Genomic DNA, 24,454 nt, shown 5'->3' on the forward strand with positions numbered 1-24,454 from the left:
AAGAACCTTTCTCCCAAAAGAAGCCTCAGCCGAGGCAAAACTATCAAATTTATAGAATTTTGAAAAAAAGTGTTAAGAGGACCAAGTTGCAGCCTTGCAAATCTCTTTCACAGAAGCTTCATTTTTGAATGCCCAGGAAGAGGAAACAGCCCTCATGGAATGAGCCGTAATTCTCTCAGGGGGCTGCTGTCCAGCAGTTTCATAGGCCAAACGGATTATACTCCTCAGCCACAGAGAAAGAGACGTAGCCGTAGCTTTCTGACCCTTGCGTTTCCCAGAGAAAAAGACAAACAAGGAAGAGGACTGGCAAAATTCCTTAGTCGCCTGCAAATAGTACTTCAATGCACGTACCACATCTAGGTTGTGCAACAAACGCTCCTTATGAGAACATGGGTTAGGACACAGAGAAGGAACAACAATTTCTTGGTTAATATTCCTATCCGAAACCACTTTAGGAAGGAAATATTAGGTAAGGGGATTCACACTGCAACGCAGAGAGTTCAGAAACTCTTCGAGCAGAAGAAATTGCAACCAGAAACAAAAGTTTCCAAGATAACATCTTAAAGGGACACTGAACCCAATTTTTTTCTTTCGTGATTCAGATAGAGCATGAAATGTTAAGCAACTTTCTAATTTACTCCTATTATCAAATTTTCTTTATTCTCTTGGAATCTTTATTTGAAATGCAAGAATGTAAGTTTAGATGCCGGCCCATTTTTGGTGAACAACCTGGGTTGTCCTTGCTGATTGGTGAATAAATTCACCCACCAATAAAAAAAGTTCTGAACCAAAAAAAAGCTTAGATGCCTTTTTCAAATAAAGATAACAAGAGAACAAAGAAAAATTGATAATAGGAGTAAATTAGAAAGTTGCTAAAAATTACATGCTCTATCTGAATCATGAAAGAAAGAAATTGGGTTCAGTGTCCCTTTAATATCTAAGGAATGCATAGGCTCAAACGGAGCCTGCTGAAGAACTCTAAGAACAAGGTTAAGATTTCAGGGAGGAGTAACATGCTTGAAAACAGGCCGGATTCTAACCAGGGCCTGACAAAAGGCTTGGACATCTGGCACATACGCCAGACGTTTGTGCAACAATATAGATAAGGTAGAAATTTGACCCTTCAAGGTAATAGCAGATAATCCCTTCTCCAGACCCTCCTGGAGAAAAGACAAAATCCTAGGAATCTGAACTCTACTCCAAGAGTAGCCTCTGGATTTACACCAATATAGATATTTACGCTATTTCTTATAGTAAATATTTCTTATGGTAAATATTTCTTGTAGTAAATATTTCTTGTAACAAGCTTACGAGCCTGAATCATGGTCTGAATGACCGACTCAGAAAAACCACGCTTATATAAAATCAAGCAGTGAGCTTCAGAGAAACGAGATTTGGATGAAGGAAGGGCCCTTGAAGTAGAAGGTCCTGCCTCAGAGCAAGTCTCCAAGGTGGGAGAGATGACATCTCCACTAGGTCTGCATACCAGATCCTGCGAGGCCACGCCGGAGCAATGAGGATCACCGACACCCTCTCCTGTTTGATTCGAGCAATGACCCGTGGAAGGAGAGCGAACGGAGGAAACAGGTATGCTAGACTGAAATTCCAAGGAACCGCCAGAGAGCATCTATCAGTACAGCCTGAGGATTTATAAAGAGGGAAAAAAAACACAGAGGCGTCCAATGGCCTAGTATCATCAACACAATCAGGATATGTATGAGAATAAAGGGTTACTCACAAACGAATAGCACCAGATAGGTGCAAGCAGGCAGACTGGAACCTCACAGTTGTCCAGATAACTGTATTGGAATAACCAGGTAACAGCAGTGGAGTCCCAGCAAAAGATATCAGTGTGTCCATAGATGAATACAAAACAAAACCAACATGGCCCAGCACAGTATGGTTCAAAGGGGCAAGTAATGTGGATAAAAAAAAAAAAAAACTCACTCACTCACTTATTCCAAAGCACCTCCAGGTGCATTACAAGCAGGCTGGAGCTTCTCAGCCGCCCAGCTGACTAGTCCCAGGTGGTAGACAGGTTACACAGCAATAAGAAAATGTATGCTTACCTGATAAATGTATTTCTTTTTTGACACGATGAGTCCACGGGTCATCTTAATTACTAATGGGATATTCACCTCCTGGTCAGCAGGAGGAGGCAAAGAGCACCAAAGCAGAGCTGTTAAATAGCTCCTCCCTTTCCTTCCCACTCCAGTCATTCGACCGAAGTTAGGAAGAGAAAGGAAAAGCCAAGGTGCAGAGGTGTCTGAAGTTTACAATAACCCACAACCTGTCTATAAGAACAGGGCGGGCCATGGACTCATCGTGTCAAAAAAGAAATACATTTATCAGGTAAGCATAAATTTTCTTTTTAATGACACAATGAGTCCACGGATCATCTTAATTACTAATGGGATTCAATACCCAAGCTAGAGTACACCGATGATACGGGAGGGACAAGACAGGGAACCTAAACGGAAGGTACCACTGCTTAAAGAACCTTTCTCCCAAAAACGGCCTCAGCCGAGGCAAAAGTGTCAAACTTGTAAAAAAAAATTAAAAGTGTGAAAAGAGGACCAAGTAGCAGCCCTGCAAATCTGTTCCACCTAAGCTTCATTCTAGAATGCCCACGAGGAAGCAACAGCCCTTGTGGAATGAGCCGCAACTCTCTGTGGAGGCTGCTGCCCAGCAGTCTCCTATGTAAAAAGAATACTCCTCCTCAGCCAAAAGAAAGTATACGTAGCTTTCTGTCCCTTACGTTTTCCAGAGAAAACTACAAGCAATGCAGAAGACTGACGAAAATCCTTAGTCGCCTGTAGGAAAAAACCTTAAGGCACGAACCACATCCAAAAGGTGCAAAAGACGTTCCTTCTGAGAAGTTGGATTGGGACACAAGGAAGTAACAACAATCTCCTGATTAATGTTCTGGTCAGAAACAACCTTAGGAAGAAATCCTAACTTAGTACGTAAAACTACCTTATCAGAATGAAAAATAAGGTAAGAGGACTCATACTGTAACGCCGAGAGTTATGACACTCCGCGAGCAGAAGAAATAGCAACCGGAAATAAAAGTTTCCAAGATAACAATTTACTATCTAAGAAATGCAAAGGCTCAAACGGAGCCCCTTGAACTTTTAAGAACTAAAGTCAGACTCCACAAAAGAGTAACTGACTTGAACACAGGTTTGATCCTGGCCAAGGCCTGACAAAATGATTGAACGTCTGGAAACTCTGCCAGACGTTTGAATAATAAAATATATAGGGCAGATATTTGCCCCTTTAGGGGACTTGTCGATAATCCTTTCTCCAACCCTCTTGGGGAAAAGGAAAATCCTATGAATCCTAACTCTACTCAATGAGTAGCCCTTTAACTCCACTTATATAGAAATTTAAACCATATCCTATGGTAAATCTTTCTAGTTACAGGCTTACGAGCCTGTATCATTGTCTCAATGACCGATTCAGAAAAACCCCGCTTGGATAAAATTAAGCGTTCAATGTCCAAGCAGACAGATTCAGAGAAACTAGATTTGGGTGAAGGAAGGGCCCTTGAATTAGAAGGTCCTTCCTCAACGGAAGTCTCCCAGGAGGTAGAGATGACATGTCCAACCGAACTGCATACCAAATCCTGCGAGGCCAAGCCGGTGCAAATAGGATCACCGATCACTTGATTCAAGCAATGACTCGAGGAAGAAGAACAAACCGAGGAAATAGGTATGCTAGACGGAAGGTCCAAGGAACCGCCAAAGCAACTATCATTTCCGCCTGGGGCTCCCTGGATCCTGATCCGTATCTTGGGAGCTTGGCATTCTGTCGAGATGCGGTGAGATCCAATTATGGCTGACCCCCTTTGGGAATCAGGCTGGAAAAAACCTCTGGGTGGGGTTTGCACCCCCCCCCCCCCGGGCGAACTGTCTGCTCAGGAAGTGCGCCATCAGATGTCCACCCCTGGGATGTGGATCGCCTACAGACAACAAGAGTGGGTTACCTCTGTCATCGCTAAGGAACTCCATGTTCCTCCCTTATGATCAATGAAAGCCACTGAAGTTATGTTGTCCGACTGGAACCTGAAAAACTGGACCTGGTCCAGGCCCGAAGAGCATTGAAGATCGCTCTCCGATCCAGAATGTTTATAGGTAGAACAGACTCTGACTGAGTCCAAACTCCCTGAGCCTTTAGGGAGCCCCAGACTGCTCCCCATCCTAGAAGGCTAGCATCTGTTATCACAATCACCCAGGATGGTCTGCAAAAGCAGGTTCCCTGGGAGAGATGATCCAGAGACACTGAAGAGAATCCTTTGTCTCCTGCTCCTAATAGTATTCGAGGAGACAAGTCAGCATAATTCCATTGTCTGAACATGTTTAACTGCAGGGGTCTGAGGAGGAACCGAGCGAACAGGATGATGTCGATTGCCACCACCGTCAGCCCCGATTACCTTCATGTACTGAGCCACAGAAGGCCGGAGGAGCGGACTGAATTGGTAGGCAAGAATCGAAAATCATTGATTTCCTGACTTCTGTCAGAAAAATCCTCATTGATACGGAATCTATCACGGTTCCCGAGAAGGTTCTCTTGTATTTCCAGATAGGGCGCCACTGCAATGCCCCGTAAACGGAGCACCGCCAAGAGTGATCCCCGAACCCTTGAAAAAAATATTCTGGGAGCTGTGGCAACACCGAAAGGAAGAGCCACGATCGAAGTGTTTGTCTAGAAGGGCAAACCTTAGAAACTTGTTTCCATCTTGAAGGACGGTACTCTGAGGAATGTGTTTAGATTCTTGAGATCTAAAATTGGCCTGAAGGTTCCCTCCTCTTTTGGGAACCACAAACAGATTGGAATAAAATCCCAGACCCTGTTCCTGATTGGAACAAGAAATATCATTCCCAGGTCGGAGAGGTCTCTTACACAGTGCAAGAACGCCTCTCTTTTTGTCTGGTTTACAGATAATCTTGAAAGCAGAAACCTGCCTCTGGGAGGAAAACCTTTGAACTCTAGTTTGTATCCCTGGGACACTATGTTTACTGCCCAGGGATCCTGGACATCTCGAACCCAAGCCTGAGTGAAAAAGAAAAAAGTCTGCCCCCTACAAGATCCAGTCCCGAATCGGGGGCAGACCCTTCATGCAGTCTTCGACTCAATAGCAGGCTTCTTGTATTGTTTTCCCTTATTCCAAGACTGATTGGGTCTCCATGAAGGTTTAGTCTGTTCCTGCTTGGAGGCGGAATAGGAAGAATTTCCTTTGAAGTTTCGAAAGGAACGAAAATTACTCTGTCGTCCTTTTTGTTTGTTTCTCTTATCCTGAGGAGAAGATGACCTTTACCTTCCGTGATATCAGAGATAATTTCCGTCAGGCCAGGTCCAAACAAGGTCTTAGACTCTTAGACTTAGAGGACACATCCACAGACCAAGGTTTTAACCATAAGGCTCTGCGAGCTAGAATCGAGAAACCAGAAATATTTGCTCCTAGTTTGATAACTTGAAGGGAAGCATCCGTCATAAATAAATTAGCTAGTTTAAGAGCTTTTATCCTATCCTGGATCTCATCCAAAGAAGTTTCTGTCCTGATAGCATGAGACAGCGCTTCGAACCAATATGCCAACGCACTAGTGATGGTAGCAATGCACACAGCTGGCTGCCATTGCAGGCCCTGGTGTACATACATATTTTTGAGTAAATTTGTTGTCCATAGGATCTTTGAAGGCACAACTATCCTCTATGGGAATAGTAGTTCTCTTAGCTAAGGTGGAAACAGCCCCTTCCACCTTGGGCACTGTTTGCCATGCCTCCATGATAGAGTCGGCTATGGGAAACATCTTTTTAAAAATAGGAGATGGAGAAAAGGGTATGCCCGGCCTCTCCCATTCCTTAGCAATTATCTCAAAAGCTCGGTCAGGGACCAGAAATATTTGTTCAGCTTACTGGACTTCTTGGGAACAACAACTACCGTGGAGTCGCAGTCGTCCAAAGTAGCTAAAAAATCCCTAAGTAACAGACGGAGGTGTTCTAGCTTGAACCTAAAAGATACAACCTCAGTATCAGCAAGAGGAATTACACTTTCCAAATCTGAAATTTCACCTTCAGATGCTACAGCGGTATCCTTCTCTTCAGGCTTCTGGGAGGGAACCTCTGAAATCGCAACACTTGCATCAGAAACCTCGCTTACTGAATGTCTGATTTTCCTCTTACGCTTTCCCTGCAACATTGGAAAAGCAGACAACGCATCAGAAATTGTAGAAGACATGAGAGATGCGATGTCCCTTAAAGTAACTCCAGCAAGAGCTAGAGAGGAAGCGCAGGGCACTGCTTGTGAGGGCGGTAAAATTTGGAAAGCTTGGGGAGAAAGCTGCGGCATATATTGAACCTCGTCAGACTCCTGGACAACATTCGCTTTAGAAAAAATCTTTTCCCTATAATTTAAAGTCCTCTCAATACACGAGGGACAGAAAGGGATAGGTGGTTCCACATTGGCCTCAAAAAACAAGGACCAAGTGACATCTTGTAAGGCCCCTTGGTCTATACTGATTCACGAGTAAATTAATAAATAAAAAAACTAAAATATTAAGAAAATATTTTATGATAAAAAAAAAAACGTTACTGTGTCATTAAATTTAAATAGGTAACTTTTTTACCAAATTTTGTCAATTAGCAAAAAAAACAGAATTTGAAAATAATAGACACCTATATACCTCTTAGATAGGGCGGCATGAAATACATGGGAGGCGCAGTGAGAATTATGTCCCACAAGTTCCCATTGCTCTAAAGCCACCACTGCTCTACTGAAGAGACTGCGATGGACTACGGCTACACCCTAGGACAAAGCAGCACAATCTTGCACTACTTTGAAAATAATAAACTGTTGATTAAATAATGATAATTAACACCTAACTTTACCACTTCCTATCACTAACGTAGGCAAAGAGAATAACTGGGTTGAAAATGTAAGGGAGGTGATATTTAACAGCTTTGCTGTGGTGCTCTTTGCCGCCTCCTGCTGACCAGGAGATGAATATCCCATTAGTAATTAAGATGATCCGTGGACTCATCGTGTCATTAAAAAGAAAAACGTTACTGATTCTTTAAATTTAAAATAACTTTTTATTTCTTAATAGCAGAGCAGCGGCTCTATAGAAATGTCAGACAACCTCTACACCTCAGCAAGCTTTGCTGAGGTGCCTACCTGTCCTGCTGGATGCCGGAACCAATAGTAATTAGCAATCCGGACTCAATCCACAGCTGCTCCAACCGGCTATCAAGTGATTGCTTGCACCGTCTTCAGAAAGAGCAGAGCCGCAACGATTACTCTACTATCCGGTACACAAAGGAAGTGGTCCGGAAGGCGTGCAAAAACACACCCGATGCCATCCACCCTGTCCAGAACACACCAGACACAAAACACTGAGCCTTATTAATAAAAGTACACCTAAACTTTACCCCCTACTTGCAACGCAGGCAAAGAGAATGACTGGAGTTTGAGGGAAGGGAGGTGATACTTAACAGCTTTGCTTTGGTGCTCTTTGCTTCCCCTGCTGGCCAGGAGTGATATTCCCAATAGTAATTACTGATGATCCGTGGACTCACTGTGTCATTAGAAAGAAATACACACATATTCTACACTAGTGGGAGCTAGCTGCTGAATGGTGCCTGCAAACATTTGCCTCTTGTGATTGGCCAACTAGATGTGCTCAGCTAACTGCCAGTGTTCCTTCAACAAAGGAAACAAGAGACTGAAGCAAGTTTCATAATAAAAGTAAATTGGAAAGTTGATTAAAATGTTATGTTCCATCTGAATCACAAAATAAAATGTTGGGGTTTCTTGCCCATTTAAGAACTTAGATTCTGATGGCAAGTAATGACCAGAAGGCCCATCAAGTGCAAGCTTGATTCATTTTTAAGACAACCTTCTGTATATCCCAGTCTTTTTCTTTTCCTTTAATTCTCTAGTGGCATTTGTCCAGCTCATCTATACTGGAAGTATTACAAGCACACAATGTATTCCCCAATAAAAATGTAATTACTAACTGTGAAAAAAACTCTGCAATGCACTTTTATTATTTACATTTTCCAGTTATTAAAAAACAGTAAATTGCTTCAAAGCACCATTGCTGTTTAAGCATTTTTTTTGCTTATTTATTTTTAAATGCAGAGATCTGAGGTACACTTACACACAATATTGTGCTTATTCCAGTGTCTAAGGTAAGTATGCTCTAAGACATCCATAAAATGAAGTGAATAGTGAGCTTTGTTAAATTGTTACTATGAATGTAAAAAGCTTTACCTTGTTAAAACACAAAATACACAAGTATACAATTTATTACTTACGGGTTTGGGCGCTGTTGACCGGGGTGTTGCTTCTTGATTATGTAACAGACTACTCAACTGTTCCATCTTCTGCTTCAAGAGATTTTCACTGAGAGCCTCTTCTTCCTTCATTTTTCTGTATAGTTTTGCCTCCTCCTCTGGTAAAGATACGACAAGATAGGAAATTAAAAGAATTGCCACAAAAAAAAGGATAAAGCAAAAATCATGAAAGCAAATTTTCTACTGCTTTGACTATGTCCAGGGACATTAAAAACCTTGAGATGTTAATTGTTTAGTTTTGTACAATGAAATAACTTTGCAATATACACGTTTCATTATTTTGCCCCCTTTTCATGTAATTCAGCTCCGAAAATGGATTTTCTATTAAGTATAAAAAAAATAGCATGCTCAAGACTTCATAAAACAGTAAAGTCAAAATTAAACTTTAAAGATTTAAAAAGAGCAATTTTCCGGTTTACTTCTATTTAATTTGTTTCATTCACTTGGTATCCTTTGTAGGAAAGCCTACCTAGGTGGACTCAGGAGCAGCAATCCGCTACTGGGAGATAGCTGCTGACTGGTGGCTGCATAAATATGACTGATGTGACTAGATGTGTTCAGCTAGCTCCCAGCAGTGCATTGGTGCTTCTTCAAAAGGATACCAGCCAATAGAATGAAGCAAATTTGATTAAAAAAAAAAGTTAATTGGAAAGCTAAGGTTCTATGCTCTATCTGAATAATGAAAGAAACATTTTGGGTCCGTTAAAGGGATATGAAACCCAAAAACATTTTTCAGGATTTTGATGGAGCACGAGATTTTAAACAACTTTCTAATTTACTTCTATTATCAACTTTTCTTCGTTCTCATGATGTCTTTTGTTGAAAAGCAGGTACTTATACTTAGAAGCTAGATATATGCACTATATGGCAGCAATTTAGCAAAAATCTTATCCATTTGCAGGAGCAAATGAATAAGATGCCTTATTAGGTATCTTAACACAAAATATCATGGGAACCAAGCAAATTTGATAATAGAAGTAAATTACACACATATTTCCCAGGCAAATTAACAGATGACTGCAAAACAATGCACTTTATACTAACATAAAGACAATGGCTAGCTTATCAGTTGCAGTTTCAAGACTAGAGTGGCCGGTGGAAATTGGCTACTGAAAAACAATTGCAGCATGTTTAGAGCTTGTCTGATGTTATTCTATAGCAACACAACTCAAGAGCCGTGTAATTACAAAGTGTCTAATGTGCCTTTAAAAGAACCTCTTGAATATGTTTCTCTCATCTTTGCTGTGTGGCAAGTTAGAGGCAGCCAATGTTATATAATGATATGAAACCCAAAAAGTTTATTTTGTGATTCAGACCTCACATACCAACTTACTTCTATTATCAAATTTGCTTTGTTCCTATGATATTTTGTGTTGAAAAGATACCTAGGTAGGAATCTGGCGCACTACATAGCAGGAAATAGTGTTGTCATCTTGTACGGTTGCAAATGGATAACATTCTTGCAAAACTGCTGCAATATAGAGCTCCAGAAATTGGCCAGTTCCTAAGCATACATCCCTGCTTTTCAACAAAAGATGCCAAGAGAACGAAGAATATTTGGAAATAGAAGAAATTTAGAAAGTTGACTAAAATTGCATGCTCTGAATCATGAAAGAAATGGTTTGGGTTTCATATCCCTTTAACTATGCATAACATTTTTTCAAATCTAAAATCTTGCAAGACTAAACCATGTGAACCATGCTGGCTGAAAAGGGGAGGGGATTCTACTCATGATTACAGTTATAGTTAGCTAGCGCAAAGGACTTTTTACATGATCACGCTATCCATTACTCACTTTAAAGGGACAGTAAAAGTTAAAAATTTAATTTTCAAGATTAAGATAGAGAATGCAATTTAAAAAAAACTTTCCAATTTACTTCTATTAAATTTGCATTGTTTTCTTGGTATCATTTGTTGAAGAGTAAAGATAACTAGACAAAGCTTCAGCATTTTATGCCGGCAGTGTTTGCAACTATGTATAGCATCACAATAAACAGTTGCAAACAGTGTTCTCTCTATGGCCAGTTTTGCGAGCGGCCTAGCGAAACAGTTAATTAGGGAATTGCGCCCTTCAATTAGCAAACACTGCACAATGCAGACAGCAAGGCACGGTTCTCTTATCAACTGTTTTACTGCTGGGTCGCTCACAAACTGGGATTAGAGGGAACGCTAGTTGCAAACACTGCTGCCAGATTAGAGGCCACGCTCTTGAGCCCAGTGAGAATTACTATTTAACAAAGGATACCAAGAGAACTAAGCTAAATTGATAATAGAAGTAAATTAGTAAGTGGTTTAATATGTCATGCTCAATCCATTTAAATTTACTGTCACTAAAGAGCTGGCATCACCAGACATATATAGAACTGCATGTCCGTTTTGGTGCTCTGACAAAATGCAGAAAGACATTTGGCAGACGGACATTTGGCCGACAGACATTTGGCTGACAGACAGAAAGCTAAAGAATGTTCCGATTTCGGCAGAGGGCAGATACGTTCCAGAGTGCTCTGTTCTAATCACAGCCTCGGGCGCCGCAACTGCCTCTGGGAACCTTACCATGGGTCCTAGGCCGCACGTTTTGTAATTCTCTGTCTGGGAAACTATCTATCTATCAAATCTATCTATTTATCTATTGCATCTATTGATCTATCGTATGCATCTATTGCATCTATTGATCTATCTATCTAATCTATGTATCTATCTATCAAATCTATCTCGTGGCCGGACTGTTATGTGACGGCCACTTGTGTTTCGGCCAAGTGTCCGTCGGCCAAGTGTCCGTTTTATACTGCAATAACCCTAGACTTTATCATCTTTTATTTATTTTGTAGTATTTCCAGTACCGAGCTGTTCCATCTTCTGTCGCTGCTCATATTTTCTTCTGTAGATATTTGCTCGAAATTCCTCAAATGACATCTCAGAGTCCTCAAACACCATCTTATCCTTGCAGTACATGGGAACCTGCTTGAGTTCTCCAGCAGATGACGATGCACGTGTAGGAACCACAGCCGACTTGGAAATAACGGTGACCCTCTGTGCACTGCCACAAGCACAAAGATTAAAACTTAAGTGACACTGAGAAGTGCAGAGTCAACAACAAAGGGAAATATTTAATGAACACACTTACCCACATGGCTCAGAAGCATAAGTGGATGATGGAATGTTTCTTGCAATGGGATTATGGTTCTCAGCAGATAGGGAACTCTAACATAGAAGGAAAGGAGTCAAAGACAAGCAGAATTTATATAGTAACTATACAAAAACCAACAATTAAATGCACTTATTAAGCATCGTGCAAAAGATCTCGAAACTTTGTATGAACTTAATACAATATATATGAGAGATATATATATATATATATATATATATATATATATATATATATATATATATATAGGGACATTACACACTAGATTTTTCTTTGCATAAATGTTTGGTAGATGATCCATTTATATAGCCCATACAGGGTTTTTGTTTTTTAATGGTTACTTCTTATTTTTAAATAACATTGCTCTGATATTCAGACTCCTAACCAAGCCCTAAAGTTTTAGGAGAATACCGACATATACCTACTCCAACTTGCTTCTATTTGTGTAAAGGGTCTTTTCATATGCAAAGGAAGGGAGGGGGTGTCTGCTATTTCCCACTTGCAGTGGGTGTGCCAGTAACCTTTTAAACAGAGCTAAACTGGAAACTTCTAAGTAAGTGTTTAAACGGTTTTATACTGGATTTTTATAACAGTATCTTTGCATATTATTCTTTATAGTAGTGTCTATTACATGCAGTTATATGTCAATTGGTGTATACTGTCCCTTTAACAAGGTCAAGCAGTTTAAAAAGAAATGGAATTGCAAATATTTCATATGGGACGGACGCCACAAATACAGACACAGTAAAACAAAAAATGGTACTGAGTATCCCCACCTCTGCCAACTCATAACAGGTAATATTGTAATCATCATGTAAATACTCTAGTTTTCCCAAGAGGGGCTGCAAAATAAATCAAACATTGTAAATAATGTCCCTTTACTTCTCTCAAAGTTACTAAGAAGAATATATCAATCAATCGAGTACCGGCACCACAGGGATCTTTGTTACAAAAATAAATAAGGGAAATAATAAAAAAGGATAGACCTTAAAGGGATAGTCTAGTCGAAAATAAACTTTCTTGATTAAGATAGAGCATGTAATTTTATGCAACTTTCTAATGTACTCCTATTATCATTTTTTCTTCGTTCTCTTGGTATCTTTATTTAAAAAAGCAAGAATGTGATGCATAGGAGCCGGCCAATTTTTGGTTCAGCAGCTGGGTAGCGCTTGCTGATTGAATGGCTACATTTAGTCACTAATCAGCAAGCGCTACCCAGATGCTGAATTAAAAATGGGCCGGCTTCTAAGCTTTACATTCCAGCTTTTAAAAATAAAGATACCAAGAGAACGAAGACAAAATGATAATAGGAGTGCATTAGAAAGTTGCTAAAAACTGCTTGCTCTATCCGATTCATGAAAGTTAATTTTGACTCTACTATCCCTTTAAATGCACATAAGTGTGAGAAAGAAAAACAAAAATAAAGATCTTTCTGCGGCATGCACGTACATGTATAAATATAACAATTTGATGAATGGTAATTTACTGGTAATACTCATCTGTCAGTACAATGCTAGATTAGTTTATAACTTGATTGAGCATAGTTATTACACGTGCAGATTTTTATATTCACTGTTTGTATAAACGAGTGCCGAATATGACCGTAGGCAGCGGCATTCAGCTCTCTTATTTGTGTAATAGTGCAAGAAACAAAGATCTTTTTATAGGTGTGTGACTTGCACTAATACACAAATAAATCCGGCTCCAAAAAAAGCTGCGGCCATATTCAGCATTAGTTTAAACCAACGCCAAATATGAACATCTGCACGTCTAGTCATCATCAGTACATTTTTAGACGAGAGGATGAGAAACTCTGAGCTAATATCTCTGTTAAAATAATTTGGTGCTTGAGGTAGTAGTCAAAATATAAAGAAACACTAATTGGGAAGCAAAGAAACCTGTCAAAGGCTAATGCATCATTTAATTTACTAACAGTGAGTGAAATTACATGGATTTACCCATGGAGATGAATAGCTTGCTTTGTCATTTCCCTGAATTAACTTACATTAATGATGCATATAAAAAGATTAGTAAATAGCATTAAATAAGCTGCTGTAGAAAAAGGTTAAAAAGAATGAATATGTAATAAAATAAGATTAATTTGCTTTATTTAGATCTGCAGACTTAAAGGAATATGAAACCCAAAAATGTTTTTTAGGATTCCGATAGAGCATGAGATTTTAAACAACTTTCCAATTTAATTCTATTATCAATTTGTCTTTATTTTCTTGGTATCTTTTGTTGAAAAGCTGGGACATATGCTTGGGAACCAGCCCATTTCTGAAGCACTATATGGCAGAATTTTTGCAAGAAAGTTATCCATTTGCAAGGGCACTAGATGACAGCACTGTGCGTCAGATGCCTACCTAGGTATCTCTTCAACAGAGAATATCATGGAAACTAAGCAAAATTTGATAAAAAAAAAAAAAAAGTTTCCAATTTACTTCTATTAACGGTGTGCTCTGTCTGAATCAGAAAACGTTTGGGTTTCATATCTCTGAAGTCACACTATTTACACAGCAATAAGATATATTTTTACCTGACACTTGGAAACTGACGATGGATCAGCATTTAACGGCGTTGGAACAGTCTGACTGAGTATACGGGGATTATGAAATGCTTCTATGGAGGAGCCTAAAGGAAAGAGTAACATACAAAGTTCATATAGTTACCCCACTACATATCTATCTATATACACACACAATATTAATATATATATATCAAGAAATAGATACGGGAGAGAAGCACTTGCTATAGGCTAGTGTTTTAGAAGGTTGCCGACCGGATCACGTGATGTGCGTGTGTGGATCTCGGAGAAAGTAACTTCCAGCACGTCTTCACGGTTACTTCACAGGCATCCCGAAGTAAAGTTCGGATCAGCATTTGGCAATACCCGTCATGGATTTACAGCTACTTGGCACGGCTTACATTTACTGAATCACTCAGGTCATATGGTTCCACATTGTTATTAGTTTCCTTGCCACTAACTGCACTAATCAGTTCTGGATACTGTGCATTAACTTTGCACCCTGGCAAACGCTGCTCTGTCGAGAGGGCGTCCAGCTTTCCTTAGGAACTTTCAAGGATCACAGCTTACCTAATAATAATGGATGGATCCATGCTTAGCACTAACATGTTTCTTTGCTTGCCTTTATTGCATGTGCTTACGTTATTGCTTTAAGGTCTCTGTTCTGAATTTAAGCATTGACCATCTATACCTTGATATAAAGTCTATATATGCCATTTCATATGATGATCCAAATGTTTTGCTTACAAACTTATGTACATATCCTGAGGGTGTGTCGCCATTGATCACTTAGATCCCATTTCTATTACCTGCCCGACAGCATATACCTCCAAGGTGAGGTGTCGGTTGCAGCAGGGTGTAGTTGATCTTTGAAGTACACTCTCCCTCTGAATATACTTTCTATATTGTACATTATCTTAAGGTATGCCTGATAATTTTATACCGTCTATTTTAAGGCTGTCACTACTTTCTTAGATCCCACTTGCCGTTTAACCTGCCCAGCGGGAACCTCTCTACAGGGGTGCTGTGTGCAGCAGGGTGTAGAAAGTGTGATTGGTCTTTCTATGGCCAACTCCGCATTTTGCTGTATTTATGTTTCTGGGCAAATTGTACTGCACATCCCCTGACCGGTCAGGTTTAGTGTATTGGATTTGATATATCCAATATTTTTTGTAATATATTTTTGTTGCAAATTGACTTTGAATTCTTACTTTGTAAATACTACCTTTCTTTGCACTGCGTGGGTAGGGGGAGGGCCCCATATGCCATCTCCTTTGTAATCTATGCAAAAAATATTGTGCTAGTAAAATATTGATTATTTTCAAAAGAGTGCTGAATTCCCTGTCTTTTTTCATCCTGGCTACTTTCCCGGATGAGTTCTCTTGTTGTGTTTAAATATATATATATATATATATATATATATATATATATATATATATATATTATATATATATATATATATATATATATATATATATATATATATATATATATATATATATATATATATGTGTGTGTGTGTGTGTGTGTGTGTGAGAGATATGCAAACTTTATATCTCATATATATGATGAGGACAATTACTCTGCTTACTCCTTTTTCTAAGGAAAATGTACTAAAATCTCTATAAATGTATCATGCTTAGGGTATCTCTCAATTCCCTATAAAACCTCTTTAAAGTCTCCATGACAGGTAGACGTAAGAAGTTGTACTATATAACGATTACAAATAGTTATCCCATTTTGCTTGTTTGGGTTTACCAGGCGAAATAATTTGCACAGAAATATACGTACTTCGGTTAGTTAGATTCTTTTGAGACATCCTGATCTGGAAGGCCCTGTTGGAGAAGACAAAATATAAAATTTCTATCATTATATAAGCCCAAAATAAACTTTAAAAAGTAATTTTCATCAAGGCTTTACAAACACCAGGTGGCCAGTGAGTCATGGCTTAAATAATTTTACTTGTGGTCCCTAAGTTTTGGAAGAGATGTTTCACCAAGTGTCGCTAGAGCACAGCAAAGACAGATTACCTGTAGTGATGGTCCAGGACTTCCCTTGGCACAGCATGGATTTGAAACCCCTTTTGAAACAGATTGCTGGCGCTCTGCACATCTCCTAGCGATTCCAGCAGCTGAGCCCATGTGACATAAAGGGCCGCTGATAGCTGTCCCACTCCTTGGGTATGTAGGTATTCAAAGAACTGTAACGGCTCATTGATAAACTTAGCCTAGACAAGAAACGAAAGACCATCAGGTACCTTATCAACAGGTCAGCAAATCTTCACAAGCAAGATGAGCAATCCTGATTTTAATGGGCTATTATAGGGAAAACACGATACGCTGTAATTCGTTACACCTGCAAGGTTGCTAGTAGGGCTGCAACTTACGATTATTAAAAATTTTTCTATATTTAAAATAAAATCCACATACTGAGTGTTACAAATATAAACTTCAGACTAAAACTTTACATATTAACACAACTGTTTGTCCAATTTTTAAGCAGCAGAACTAATTTTTATAATTAAGCGAAACAAAACCCTGAACTGTTTGAAAAGAGGTATAACTAGAAGTAGGTAGCCTATCACTGTTTATAACATTCTGTTATTCACTCTTTCAGAAACTTTGCATTGAAATGTAAAAATGTCAACATGACCACATGCTCCTGGCTGAGGCTGGCTCTCTTTTTGCAAGCTATTTTGCCTGCAGCAGAGGTGTTGAGGTGCTTGAGATGCATAAGTAGGTTTTTGCCAAGATGGAATATTTATCTTTGTTAGCTCCACCAATGCAAAGTGTTTCCTCCTTGGCAAGGAGCCCCTCAATAAAAGTAAGCCTGGACTTCATTCCAACATAAAAAATATCTTTAAAATTCTATATGCAATGGTAATTACAAGCTATAGGTTAGGGAAAGAATATCTAGTTTGCGCTTAAAATAAAATATATACTTATAGAGTTGAATTAAGTACATATTACAATTAATTAAAAATATTTAAAAAAAAGTCAAAAGCACTAATGACTATATATCAATAACAGGACACAGCCGTACACATTTATCTATACAGTACATATAATCAGCAATAGCAAGTGATCCGCTAATAATTGTGCAAAGAGATAGAAGTATACATTAATTCAAATAACTCCCATCAATCTAGGGCTAAGTGTAAATAATAAGCTTGGCACTTTATCATACAAAGCATAGTCCCTAATCACCTGATTTAATATTAACAATCCAAATGAGGACTTATTATTTCTGTGTTGCACATAAGCTAGGAGTAGTTGTAAACTTATACATCCTGAAAAAGTGAAAGGTAAAGATCTACAGATCTTCATTAGGCTAAGGACATAACCATAAAACACAATACCATGTGCAGGATTATATCGATTAGTTGTTGCAGCTCTAGTTGCTAGTGATAAAATGACATGCTCTACGTGTATAAATCCCGCTCATATCCACAGGTCTTGAGTAGAAACAGACGGTGATTAAATTAGCAGAAGCAGTCACACAAGCCAGCTGCCCCCGGTGTTGATAATTATGTAGAATTACTAAAATACTTAGCAATGGATTATTTTGTTTTAGATCTAGGACATTATATTGGAAACATTTTAATTTCTAAAGATAAACAAATGAATCTCAAAGCAAGTCTTGTTAATGGCAACATGTAGTGATAGAAGCTGATTATTTGACCTTTATAACCCTGAACAGTAGTATGATTAAGAGTGATATGAAACCCCACAAAAATGGTCGGTGCCCACACAGGCTGTGCACACCAAATTGAATGTCATGAAAATGCAGAACTCTCAGGTATTAAACTTACACCTGATATGCAGCAGAAAAACAAAAAATATCTGCCACTGGGATGTGTGTAAGAAACTAGTATAGAATGCTTTATTTGTTTTGTTTTACTACTGTAACACAAATATGTTTATTAACAATAGACTAAAAGAAAATATTCAGTAAACATCACTGTTTAAAAGAGTAATTTAAAACTAAATATGTCTAAAAACACAAAAGAAAAATGACTAGTTTTATAAAAATGTTATAGCAGATTTTTCTAATCACTTTATATTCAAAAATACTTCTAACTGGCAGCTAGCCATGTGATTGGCTAAACCGCCTGCTGCACAAAAAAGGAAAGAAAAATAGTCCTGAGCTGTGGGTGGCTGGCAGACACGCCCATAGAGGATTATTTAAACCAGTGTTTCTCAACTCCAGTCCTCTGGATTTTTACAGGCCACATATTCATTATATCTTAACTAGAGCACAGGTGAAATAATCAGCTGATCAGTAACCATGGTTACTAACCTGCTCTCACCCTTAAAGGGCCATAATACCCAAATGTTTAAACACTTAAAAGTGATGCAGCATAGCTGTAAAAAGCTGAATAGAAAATATCACCTGAACATTTCCATGTAAAAAGAAAAATATTTTACCTCAAAAGTTTCTCAGTAGCCACATCCCATTGTAAAGGGATTTCTAAGCAGCATATTAGTATGTCTGTCCCGGGACAGCGGAAGGGTTGAGCCTTGTGCACTCATCTTATTTTCCTATTCAGTTTAAGGAAGTTTATAATGAAATCTCATGAGATCACAGTAAAAGAGTTCATGACCTCAGCACTGCTGATGCCGATTAGCTGCTGTTCATTTCTTCATTTTTTTTACCTGCAGCTGGGAGCAGCCGAGTATAACTTTTTACATAGAACTTACTCTGCTGAGCTGAGGAGATTGTGAGGTAAAATATCTTCTTTTTTTACATAGAGATGCTCAGGTGATATTTTCCTGTCAGCTTTTACAGTTATACTGCATTAGTTTCAAGTGATTTAGCATATGAGTATTATGTCCCTTTAAGATGATTATTTCACCTGTGCTCTAGTTAAAGGGACAGTCTACAATATAATTGTTATTGTTTTAAAAGATAGATAATCCCTTTATTACCCATTCCCCAATTTTGCATAGCCCACAGTTATATGAATATACTTTTTACCCCTGTGATTACCTTGCATCTAAGAACCTTCTTCCAGCCCCATGATCGCATGACTGTTTATTATCTATTGACTTGCATTTAGCATTGTGTTGTGCTATATCTTAAATCACTTTCTGTTCATGAACACAGTGTTATCTATATATGGCCCACGTGTATTTTCAGTCTTTTTGTGTTGAAAAGCAATTAAAAAAAAGCATGTGATAGAGGCAGCCCTCAAGGGCTTAGAAATTAGCATATGAGCCTACCTAGGTTTAGTTTCAACTAAGAATACCAAGCAAAAAAGCTAATTTGATGATAAAAGTAAATTGGAAAGTTGATTAAAATAACAAGTCCTATCTGAATAATGAAAGTTTAATTTTGACTAGACTGTCCCTTTAAGATATAATGAATATCCTGAGGACTGCAGTTGCGAAACACTAACCGTTACCTTACCATAGTATTACAAGCATGATATATGCATATAACATTGTGTACATATGGGATTTTTAAATCTTTAAAAAGGGACAGGAAGGTCAAAAATAAACTTGCATGACTAAGATGGAGCATGTAATTTTAAAGTGATGGGAACTCAATTTAATTTGCAGCATTTTAAAGTATTGAGAACATTCCTTTTACATTCCTAATTATTTTGTTTATATGGTATTTATAGCATTTTATTTATCCTTATTTTCCTTCTCCCACTTCCATGTAAAAGCTTATTTTTTTGGACAGTTGGATGGTGCTCATGCACTTATATTCTCTGATCATGTCGGATAACGCTAGCTGACATTTGATATCTCTAAAGTAAACAGTCAAGCGGCTATATTATAGCAGTTTACTTCACATCAAATGGTTCTTTTGCCTGCAAGTGTATCATACTTCCCAGACCTTAATGAGCTGTTTGCCTAATTATTTAAAGGGGGCACTAAACCCATATTTTTTTCTGTCCATGATTTAGATAGAGCCTGCAATTTTAAGCAACTTACTCCAATTATCTTTATTTAAAAAAGCAGGAATGTGATGCATAGAAGCTGGCCCATTTTTGGTTGAGAACCTGGGTTATGCTTGCTTATTGGTGGGTAAATGTCAGCCTCCAATAAGCAAGCGCTATCCATGGTGCTGAACTTAAAATAGGCTGGCTGCTAAGATTTACATTCCTGCTTTCAAAATAAAGATAGCAAGAGAAAGAAGAAAAATTAATAGGAGTAAATTAGAAAGTTGCTTAAAAGTTCATGCTCTATCTGAATCATGAAAGAAAAAAATTGGGTTCAGTGTCCCTTTAAAGCAAGTGAAAAAGTGTTAACATTGTTATAATAGAGTTCAGCAAATTATGTTAAAAGGGACTATAAACGTTTTCTAAGACATTACATAAAGCCGCACTATGTGCAGAATTATGCAACATAACACTTGGGTCTACATCTGATACTTTGGGGCTTGGTTAGGAGTTAGAGGTCAGCATAATGTCATTACAAAATAAAGGACAACTATACATTGTTACAAAAACACTCAAAAGATGGGCTATATAAATGGATGGGCTATATAAATAAATATAAAAAAGGTCCTGGGGAGAACACTGCGTTTAATCCCATTGCATGGGGTTAACAGTTTATTTACAAGCAATATTGAAGTAATAAAATGTTCTAAAATATTAACTCATTTTCTTTTTGCACTTTTATATCCTTTTAATAAAAATGTCCTGTGTATACTGTCCCTTTAACACTCACGTATCACAGATGGATAGAACACAGAGAGATAATAATTAAAGTAATCTTAAAGGGACAGTAACATGTTACATAATTCTGCACTATGTGCAGAATAATGTAACATTAGGATTGCCTTTTGCTAGGATTCTTTTTTTAATTAAATACCTAATTTGGCAGCTAACACTATACTTAACTCATGGGGAGTTTTACCTAGCCTGGAGCGCAATATATGTAGTTGAATGGTGCGATTGGGCTCGCTGTGATTACAGTGAATTAGACACGCACTAGTTGGAAAAAAAAAATGCCATTCAGTGAAGGACGGTTTCACACGCAGGGTAAGTAAAGCATTAGCTGCCACATTAGATGGTTATTGAATATTTTCAAGCAAAAAGCTATCCTTATGTTACACAATTCTGCACATTTACCCAACATTTACTGTCCCTTTAAAACAGCAAAAACTTTAAATGATAAATTAAAAATGTGTTGCAGTCAAATTGTTAAGAATATTTTCATTTAGCATCTTAAAAATATTTTAAAAGCAAAAAGAAACATGTTATTGACAGTTTGAAAAAGTTCTCCAGCATTCAAACGTTAAAAAAAATATGTGGAAATTCCTTGGACTAGATTGATCAATTTGCAGACAGACAAAGTTCACATGTGAACCTGTCCGTATTTCCTCACATATTGAGGGGAGCATTTGTTCCCAATATTTAGCATTGCACAAGCAATAACAACCAAATTGTGCAACACCCATTGCTTGTCAATCATGTGCATTGAATCTTGGGTGATTTTCATCCACCAAGTCTAAGTTGGCTGCTTCATAAATATTAGGGTTGCACCGATACTAGTATCGGTGCCGATACCAAGTATTTGCATGAGTACTTGTACTCGTGCAAATGCACCGATACTTAAACCGACACCTCCAATTCCTACCCATACGCCATCTTGTGGCTATTTTCAAACTGCATGTTCCCATTTCATTTTAAGCTGGAGTGGAGACTTAAAGGGACATAATACCCATATGCTAAATCACTTGAAACTGATGCAGTACAACTGTAAAAAGCTGACAGGAAAATATCACCTGAGCATCTCTATGTAAAAAAAGGAAGATATTTTACCTCACAATTTCCTCAGTTCAGCAGAGTAAGCTCTGTGTAAAAAGTTATACTCAGTTATACTCAGCTGCAGGCCAGCTGCAGGTAAAAATAATAAATAAAAAAAAATATGAAGAAATGAACAGCAGCCAATCAGCATCAGCAGTGCTGAGGTCATGAACTCTTTTACTGTGATCTCATGAGATTTCATTGTAAACTTCCTTACACTGAATAGGGAAATAACATGAGTGCTCAACCCTTCGGCTGTCCCGGGACAGACATACTGATATGCTGCTTAGAAGTCCTTTACAATGGGATTTGGCTACTGAGAAACTTTTGAGGTAAAATATCTTTCTTTTTTACATAGAGATGTTCAAGTGATATTTTCTAGTCAGCTTTTTACAGCTATGCTGCATCACTTTCAAGTGTTTAACATTTGGGTATTATGGCCCTTTAACTAAAAATTGTTCACTTCTGTTCTGCCAATACAAATTGCTGTTATTTGTATTATTGTACGTCAGAGCAGTGCTCCAAAAGCTGCTACTTTACAGCTGGAAGCCTACCTGGGAGAGATCACTGTACCCTGAAGTACTGGGCAGTTAATAAACTTTCTGACCCATGCAGTACTGTTTAAAGTGAAAGACTGTTCAGCTTTGCGTCAAACGTCCTTACTGATAGCAGAAACAGACTTATAGATGAACATGCATAGATGCTTCTATTCCTTAAAGGGACAGTCAACACTCAAGATAACAGTATCCGATATTTAAAAATAAAAAACGAAGATTCGCCTGCACTGTACCCCTTTAGTCTTACCTACTTCCTTCTCCTAGTAATCATCGACGATAACTTCTATAATATGATGTAAATATGGCAGCCTAACTCCCCCACTGTTACGTAGCTACCTTCTTCAAATGATCAGCCAATCAGAATCTAATCCTCGGTCAGAAATTGAACGTGCTTGCAATTTCTGACCGAGGATTGGATTCTAAGTGGCTGATCATTTGAAGAAGGTGGTAGCTACGCAACGGTGGGGGGAGTTAGGCTGCCATATTTACATCATATTATAGAAGTTATAGTCGATGATTACTAGGAGAAGGAAGTAGGTAAGACTAAAGTGGTACGGTGCAGGCGGATCTTGGTTTTTTTATTTTTAAATATCGGATACTGTTATCTCGAGTGTTGACTGTCCCTTTAATAAGAACTTGCCACTAACTTTTGAAAAATTATTCTAATTGCTAGTTCTGATCTTGCACAATTATGCTCAAAACATACTGTACTCTGAGGAACATCATTAGCCAGGGCTGGACTGGGAATAAAAAGCAGCCCTGCAAAAATATGAAGACCAGTCCTATTTTCTGTTGAGTCAGTAGAATGCAAATGCCCCATTTTTCTCAAAGGGGATTACTGGGACACTCCTTTCCCAATATTATTTTCAGAATGAAATTATATTACTTTGTATTAAGTACAAATGTCAGATTGATGAGTTATATAGGCACTCTACAACCCAATTGCATCCAGTAATCACCCCTTTAAATTGTAGCTTTCCAGCCCCAGCTGCTGCAGCTGTTATTTATTGTTGTTACTATATGTTATTGTAATATTTTTTATTTATAAACTTTTATTATTTCAAAATTTCTTTTGGAGATACAGTTTATAATTATAAAGAAGTGATCTTAAATCATTAGTCTGTATTGTGCTTGGTAAACTGTCATGACATTTAAAAAACAAAAAATATTGGTAAATGGTATTGGTGAGTATTTGAAAAAAAAAAGTATCGGTACTTGTACTCCGTCTTAAAAAAATGGTATTGGTGCAAACCTAATAAATATCATTTGCTTCATAATAAATCTAGCCCCTAGTATTCAATGTATAATAACTTTCCATTCAAGAAATTGTAGATGTCAATAAAGTTAAGAAAATAACTTACAAATTTGATGCAGCAGGTGAGGAACCTCTCATCATTGTAATACCTCTTATCTCCCACAAAGGTACGTACTAGACGTTCCAGTAAACATGAAACATTTTGTTTTTCTTGTAGTGGAAGAGCCTCTTCAGCCCAGAGCAAATATCTGCAAAAGAAACTCTTGTCAATTTAATAAACTATGAGAGTAAAATTATAAATATTAAATAAATATACTGAAAACATATGGTAAGCAAATGCTATGTAGGACCAACTAACCTTTCCCATAAATCCAGAGGATCATCTCCCTTATATCCCTGAATACAGGCTTCAAACATCCTGCAGAAATAAAAATAAAATCATATTAATAAATATATACATGCTAGTCTGCAGAAAAAGTACTGTGTTAGTATATTATAGTATATTAGCAGAGAGAATAAATACATTTGCAAGACAAATTACAAAAGAAATGTATAGATGATACTTTAAAAGTTAACTAATAGGGAATACAATACCAACATTCAGGACACTGAAGTCCACACAGACCAGATTATTTAGCAAACCAAATATTAGCACCAACAAAGTCCACAGCAACAACAAAAAAAGTTATCCTAATGACTAAAAGAGGCTCGCACATATAGAACCTAGAAATGTCTCAGACAAGCCCAAGGGGTGAGAAAGTGGCTTATGTCCTCTAAATGTGCCTTTTTTTTTTTTTTTAACAAGGGGTGTGTTTCAGCTGTACATAGATAATAATTTTAATTAGGGATG

The 24,454-nt window shown here is 37.9% G+C and overlaps 1 protein-coding gene across 1 annotated transcript in view; it reads right to left on the reverse strand.

Moving 5' to 3' along the window:
* The window catches only part of BUB1 (BUB1 mitotic checkpoint serine/threonine kinase), a 126,510-nt gene that overhangs the window by 97,479 nt on the left and 4,577 nt on the right, over positions 1 to 24,454 (reverse strand). The window contains exons 2-9 of the mRNA XM_053712601.1: positions 23,963 to 24,022; positions 23,711 to 23,852; positions 16,061 to 16,257; positions 15,822 to 15,865; positions 14,043 to 14,137; positions 11,483 to 11,559; positions 11,199 to 11,395; positions 8,320 to 8,456 (exon numbers count right to left, since the gene is read on the reverse strand). Coding sequence (XP_053568576.1) covers positions 8,320 to 8,456; positions 11,199 to 11,395; positions 11,483 to 11,559; positions 14,043 to 14,137; positions 15,822 to 15,865; positions 16,061 to 16,257; positions 23,711 to 23,852; positions 23,963 to 24,022 — 949 coding nt within the window. The remainder of the gene's footprint in view (positions 1 to 8,319; positions 8,457 to 11,198; positions 11,396 to 11,482; positions 11,560 to 14,042; positions 14,138 to 15,821; positions 15,866 to 16,060; positions 16,258 to 23,710; positions 23,853 to 23,962; positions 24,023 to 24,454) is intronic.

The sequence above is a fragment of the Bombina bombina genome, chromosome 4 (assembly GCF_027579735.1).
Source record: "Bombina bombina isolate aBomBom1 chromosome 4, aBomBom1.pri, whole genome shotgun sequence".
NCBI classification, from domain to species: domain Eukaryota; kingdom Metazoa; phylum Chordata; class Amphibia; order Anura; family Bombinatoridae; genus Bombina; species Bombina bombina.